Below are 7,341 nucleotides of genomic sequence, written 5' to 3'. Positions count from 1 at the left end.
CTTTGGTATATACATACAAAAACTTTCGCCTTTCCAACTGCTATACTTCCTGAATGAGCTAAGCTGACTGTCACGATTTCTTTCTATCTCTTACCAGGAAAAAGACTTGGAAAGGTTCAATGACGTAGTTTAATGGGTTAAACCGAAAAGCAGTCAATTAAATGTCGAATAGTTCTTAGTGAAATGATATATATGAAAACGCTTGAAGGACTCCAACGAATGGTTCACCACTTCCAGCAATTAATCAAAGTAACAGTAACAGTAAACAGCAATAGATTCCAACGCTTGCGGCTTTTGATCGAGTTTAACGTGATCCACTCACAGCTTCTCATACGATTCTAATTTCAATCAGAAATTATATTAGCTTCAACTTTGCTTTACTCGTATTCAATACTTCAACTTTCGATCAACAATAACCTTTGCATCTATTAACAACTGCTACTACTACAATAATGATTTCTCATCACCAACTCATCATAATAATGATTCATCATAATCACATTGCACAAATTACACCACTATTTATAGAAGATTTGTTCGGTCTAGTAACTTCGAGAAGGTTACGTAATGTTACATCATAGGACTCATGGATTTGTCAAGTTGCATTAAATCGTAAACAAGCCGAAGCTCCTAGATTGTCACGTAGTAAAACGATTCCAAAAAATAACGATTTCGCAATCACAGATCCAGTGGTAAACATCCTTGTGACATCATGACAAACGATATTTGCAATTGCGAAAACAATAGAATGTTCCCGATTCGAATCCTATAGAATGATCTAGAATTACGTTACAACGATATTACAATCAAAGGTTACTACTGGTCATAACCGATAATAACACGCCGCTCAAGAATTTCATAATTAAAACAGTGCATGCGATCAAGATACAAAGCAACCCATTGCGAGGCATTGCACATTGATTGTGACACTGACTTTTTCTCAAGAAAAAACGGTTTTTAGTGAGAAAAATACATAATTTGAGCTAGCGAACTCATCTTTCGAAAGAACCGCTTGAAATTAAAAACGAAGAACAGAAATTTTACTGCAAACACTTTGGTGTGATCACGGTGCAATGATTTTGAACAAACCGATAAAAAATCCTGGTGGATCAACTAAGGAACCGGCTCAACTATGGTTGCTTTCCCCCTAACTGCTTTTTTTTTTAAAAGCTGTAGCCTAACTTTTATGAATATTTGTTTACGAACAATTAGTATTACGGTCAATTGCATGCCCGAAGAATTGCTTCTCGAAGAATTGCTTTACGAAGAATTAATTTTACGAACAATTGCTTACGAACAATTGTTTTACGAAAAACTGTTTACGAAGAAAACGTCGGACACCGCATTTGGGGCTACGGTCTTTCACACTCTTTCGTTGGATGCAGACTGTACGTTTTTTGTTTTATGTACGTTTCGCATCCAAACAAAAATAAAATGACCATCCATCCATGCACACCAACTAACATCGCAATTATAATTACAAAAAAATGTGTAATTAATTACATTCATTTACACTTTTAATTGATCCGACTCTGGTTTGGATATATTGTATGTTAGAACAGAGAGTCGAAATCGACCGAACGGATGATGTTGAGAAGGATCAATCTTCCTTGTGTAAGCACTACCTGACTACTAACTATAGAACAGCGAGCATTGTGTTTCGCTAACCATACCAGTACACCCTCCACAATAGCCATCAAGATTTTCCAAAGACATGTGTGTTCTCGGACGTTGAGTGTAACAAGAATTGACAGCGATAGACACGTATTTCGCCTATGAGGCTAGGGTCATCAGTATCGCGCTACTAATTCATGACACATAGTTCTCAACAGCTGCTTTCGTCAGTCAATTGATGATAATGATACTGTATAGCATCATTTATATTTTATATCAAGCCAATATATCAGAAAAATGTCAAAAAATTTGTAAGGTACATTTACGGCTCTGATGATACCATAAACTTCAATAGACAACTTATAGAAAATTGAGAATTTTTTTCTCCATTTTTGTGTACTTTTGAGTATTTACGAATGGAGTTTGCTTGCAACCAATAACGTGAATACGATAATGGTACGTGCTACATGCTACGTGCTATACGTTCTACGTGCTAGTGCTACATGCTTCCTGTTAGTGCTACATGCTTCGTGCTAGTGCTACATGCTTCGTGCTAGTGCTACATGCTTCGTGCTAGTGCTACATGCTTCGTGCTAGTGCTACATGCTTCGTGCTAGTGCTACATGCTTCGTGCTAGTGCTACATGCTTCGTGCTAGTGCTACATGCTTCGTGCTAGTGCTACATGCTTCGTGCTAGTGCTACATGCTTCGTGCTAGTGCTACATGCTTCGTGCTAGTGCTACATGCTTCGTGCTAGTGCTACATGCTTCGTGCTAGTGCTACATGCTTCGTGCTAGTGCTACATGCTTCGTGCTAGTGCTACATGCTTCGTGCTAGTGCTACATGCTTCGTGCTAGTGCTACATGCTTCGTGCTAGTGCTACATGCTTCGTGCTAGTGCTACATGCTTCGTGCTAGTGCTACATGCTTCGTGCTAGTGCTACATGCTTCGTGCTAGTGCTACATGCTTCGTGCTAGTGCTACATGCTTCGTGCTAGTGCTACATGCTTCGTGCTAGTGCTACATGCTTCGTGCTAGTGCTACATGCTTCGTGCTAGTGCTACATGCTTCGTGCTAGTGCTACATGCTTCGTGCTAGTGCTACATGCTTCGTGCTAGTGCTACATGCTTCGTGCTAGTGCTACATGCTTCGTGCTAGTGCTACATGCTTCGTGCTAGTGCTACATGCTTCGTGCTAGTGCTACATGCTTCGTGCTAGTGCTACATGCTTCGTGCTAGTGCTACATGCTACGTGCTACGTAGATAGTAGCAAGAGAAATTATAAATGTATCATATGTTCTTAGTAGAAGAGGCAACATATCAAAGTGTTTTTTGCGCATTTACTACAATAAACAGTTAAATCCCAACAAGAATCTTTTTCAGATTGCTGAACGGTTAAAAATGGTTAATGAAATGTTCAGTATTTATGTATTTCTGATATACTTGCAACGTGCCTGTTTCATAACTGTCAATGACCCTTGTGACGTTATGCAGCAATCAATTGTACCAACAGATTATTTTCCGTTCATCGATCTCGAAAATATTTTCAAGGAAATCGGATTTCCACCTTGGATGACTGTTCCTCTAAACTCCATCAACTGTGCAAACAGAGGAATTACAAACGTTCCAAAGACTTTCCAAGAAAACATTCAGTTTCTTGATTTGAGTAGAAACGCAATTTCACAATTTAGAATACGAGACTTTCACATGCTAACAAGTTTGATTGTTCTAGGTGTTGGTTTTAACAAAAATAATTTAACGGCCTTTCCTTTACCAACGCCTCCAGGATACCTTAATATAGAACCTGGAGCATTCAAGCAATTAACCCAGTTGAAGGCTTTAAATTTAAAAGCCAATACTTTGCAAAGTTTTCCATCAAACTTACCAAAATCTTTACAATATATAGATATATCTGCTACATCTATACAAGTACTAAACAGATTAGATTTTAGAAACTTACCAAAACTAAAAATATTGCTGGCCATCGCCGTGTGCGCATTTGCACCTAAAATCTATTTGTGCAATTCACGTTTCACACTTCTTAACAATGAACCCTTTTATCCCATTCGAAAATCATTGCAATTCCTCGATCTAGCCGGTACTGACCTTAATTCAGTCCCATGCCAAGCATTAACTCCAAGCTTAATTTACTTAGATTTAAGCGACAACAACTTTTGGGCAATACGGAGGTCGGACTTTAGACAAATTTCCCTTCTTCGTTTTCTTTTGTTTAACTCCGTTTCAATGCTAGGTACTTTATTAATCGAGGCAGAAGCATTTGATACTTTGACAAACTTGGAAGTATTAGATCTTTCTCAGAACTACATTAATTTCCTTCCTAAAAATATATTTAGATTTAACACCAAATTGCGAAAGCTATACTTATATGGTAACTGTTTATGGAAGTATGTGGAAAATCCTACATTTGTTCCGGTTCATAAAATTGAATCGTTGTTTTTTGGTTCGAATGTGTTTTGTTTACATGTGCACGATTTGCCACAACCCAAATTCATAAAAAACGATAAACCTTTCATGCTCGGTGACATTTATAAACGTATGACTAATTTAAAGCTATTGTCATTTGGAGTATCAGACTACTTACCACAACTTTCAGATTTTAAAGAATCAAAGGGTTACTTGCATGGTATGTCATTAAACTTTGGTGACGTAAGAACTAATAGTTTGTCCTCATTACAAGATCTACAACACTTGTCAACATTAAGCTTGCAATACTGCAACATCACTAGTTTCGATATGGCTTCACTTGATGGATTTAAAAATCTATCATCCCTTATCCTCTCTTATAATGAAATATGTAGTGTTGATAAATTTCAAAATCCTGAAATAGGCAAAAAAAATATAGCAACTTTGAAACTATATCTGGAAAAAAAATATTTTTACAAAAACATTTCATCGCAATCACGATCCAATTTTAAAATGTTTTTAAACTACTATGACGAAGACGCAAGTTTAGACTTATCTTATAACAGAATTAGTTATCTTGAAAATATAAATTTCACTTTCACTTCTTTTGTACAAAAGTTAGATCTTTCATCAAACTTCATACGAGGGATATCAAATCGACCTTTCATTGAAATGCCACAGCTTTACTCAATCGATTTACGTTCTAATCCTATTGAAATAATTGAAAGAAATGCGTTTCAAGGCTTAAGCAATCTTCAGTTTCTGTTTCTAAACAGCACAAGCTTGTCAGCAAACAGTGATTCATTGGCATTTACTCAAAGTTTTGAAAATTTTGTTAGTTTTCAATATGCATTCACTGGGACGTTCTTTTTTGATGCTGTTGCTTCTAACGCTCGAGAAACCTACACAAGAAATATTACAGAAATCGACTTCTCCGGAAACGATGTTAACTTTCATGCAGCAGTAGCAATAAGTCAGTTTGGTTCGGTCCATAATATTACTCTTCAATCCTGCCAGCTTGAAGACCGAGACATGGCTTTTACAAATCCAAACGTTGTGTATCTTGATGTGAGCCACAACCTCATCACTGAAATACCTTTGAAATCGTTGCAATACATGAAACTCCTTGAAATTATTTTGCTTCCAAACAATAAAATTACTTCACTGGACACGCCTTTTCTTTATTTAACACCTCATTTAAAAACTCTAGATCTTTCTTTCAACAGAATAAATTACATTTCATCGGAGATTTTTTCTGCTAACCATAGTAAACTACAAAAGTTGTCATTGCAAAATAACTACATTACAAATATTGGCATTGAATTTTTTCCTTTTTGTTTATTGAGTCAACTTGCTGCTTTGGATTTGAGATGGAACTCAATAGCTTGTGACTGTGAATTGAGTTATAATTTTGGCACACTTTTTCAAAAACATAAATTCAGTTCCCAAGATTATCCTGGTTTTATACCTCAGTGTACACGGCTGATTGACCAATACTACGGAGGATGCGTTCAATGTCAATGGCCCCGTTCTTTACAAGGACAATCGTTGCTTACTTATTCATCAAATGCATTTTGTCAAAATACCCTTTCCCTGGGTTTGTGTGTATGTTTCACAACCTTTAGTTTAACGTTTATTTTATTTTATTTGATCGTTTTCAGCAAAAAATGGAAAAGGTGGTTAGCAGCATATGCAACAAAACGTGTGCGTCCTTATTCTGGACACAAACAGATATCAACAAGAAATCGAAAACTAAATATATTTGCTCATCATGGATTTGTGGTATATGATCAAACAAATCAAAATGTTGCTGATTGGGTTGACAACATCTTGATACCAAACATCTGTGATCAACCTCCATACTTTAATCTTGGAGTAGTTGGAAGAGAAGTTCAATGTGGATCGTCTCCCATGAAGCAACTTGTTCAAAGGATTGAAGCCAGTAGGAAAGTTATTTTGATCCATACTGGCGACTACTCCAACAGTTCTGAAGGAAAATATGTGATTTCTGCATTGGAACATCTTGAATACGAATCAGGATTTGATCGAACTCTGTTGCTAACTTTTGAGAATGATGTTCAGACTGGAGGATTAATAAGAAAAAAGATAAAAACAAATCCACATCAAGTTCTACAAGTTCCAAATGATGATGGTGATTTGCCAATGTTGTGGAACGTCATGCAAAATTTTTTGAAAGAATTGAAATAAAACAGACCAAAACTTGTTGTTCATCCTTAGATTTCTTTTAGTCGTTTAAATTTGCAGCTTTCTTTGCCCACTGTTTGATGGTATCTTATGTCATGTTGATGTTGTTGTAGTTCTAATCATGTTTGACATGATTTGTATAGTTTGTTCAATAGTTTTGTTTCATCGAAAATTTGAACAATTGTTGACCGCTTGAGTCAGAATTTTGTGTTGACATATACAGTTGCACCATGTAGAGCGGGAACTATTTTCGAATGTACCATTTTTAATTTGCAACTGTCTTTAATCCAGCATCGAGGTAGCATTGTAACTTTCCAAGCAATCAAAATTTTAAAACAACTAGGTTTCCCAACAGTTGAAAATACATTTGTTATTCTTATTTAGTCAGGTTGTAACTACAATACATAAACGCTACTAGATAAAAAAGTAACCTACATTCATTTTTATGAAAAGTAAAATCATTGCAGCAAAAGTAAGATCAAAGAAACGGTTAGTTTACTAATTATGAGAAAAGCGCATATAAAAAGCGATATGTAATACAGCGAATAGCTTTCGCCCTGCTCTGTCTATATACTTTTTCAATAAAACGTAAAACACTAAACGACAAAGATGGAAACTTGCATCCTATACCTTTCATTGCAATGCAAAGGCATTTTAAGATATGGTTACTTCGAAATTACACAGCCTGCCACTACTTAGAATGGGTCGTGCAAATAAATTAAATAGGAACTACTTACTGTACAGTGTACAATGTACATACATATTAGATTTTCTATTGAATGTAAAAAATTCAAAATTAACTAGCATCGCAACGCCACATTGTTTAACATTGATTTAAAATTTGTTATATTTTAAACTTTGGAAGTGTCCAGCTCTAAATTGATAACGAATTGATTTATAGTTAGAGTGTTCAAATCATATCCACCATATGTTATCATTTCTCACACTTTAAACAAATGGCTTAAAACAATATGATATCTGTGAAATTCAACAAGTGTCTTTAGTTGCTATTGCATTTAACAACATCGACAGTGTTTGAACTTCACTTGTTTTTCTATGTGTGTTTTTATTCTACGAAACTATAAATAAGTTTATTGTAT

At 35.6% G+C, this 7,341-nt stretch overlaps 1 protein-coding gene across 1 annotated transcript; it reads left to right on the top strand.

Moving 5' to 3' along the window:
• The first annotated feature begins 3,013 nt into the window (after positions 1-3,013).
• Positions 3,014-6,336, top strand: LOC145780656 (toll-like receptor 7). The gene has a single exon (XM_082592279.1). It carries the CDS (start codon positions 3,014-3,016, stop codon positions 6,242-6,244), a length of 3,231 nt encoding a protein of 1,076 aa, XP_082448405.1. The 3' UTR covers positions 6,245-6,336.
• The last annotated feature ends 1,005 nt before the right edge of the window (positions 6,337-7,341 follow it).

The sequence above is a fragment of the Aplidium turbinatum genome, chromosome 12 (assembly GCF_918807975.1).
Source record: "Aplidium turbinatum chromosome 12, kaAplTurb1.1, whole genome shotgun sequence".
NCBI lineage: Eukaryota > Metazoa > Chordata > Ascidiacea > Aplousobranchia > Polyclinidae > Aplidium > Aplidium turbinatum.
Note: the sequence above shows the minus strand (reverse complement) of the source record. Positions and strands in the feature narration are given on the sequence as shown.

What these genes read in the sequence shown, in the direction of transcription:
- LOC145780656 (XM_082592279.1), top strand. Translation starts at nt 3,014, where the DNA reads ATGGTTAATGAAATGTTCAGTATTTATGTATTTCTGATATACTTGCAA.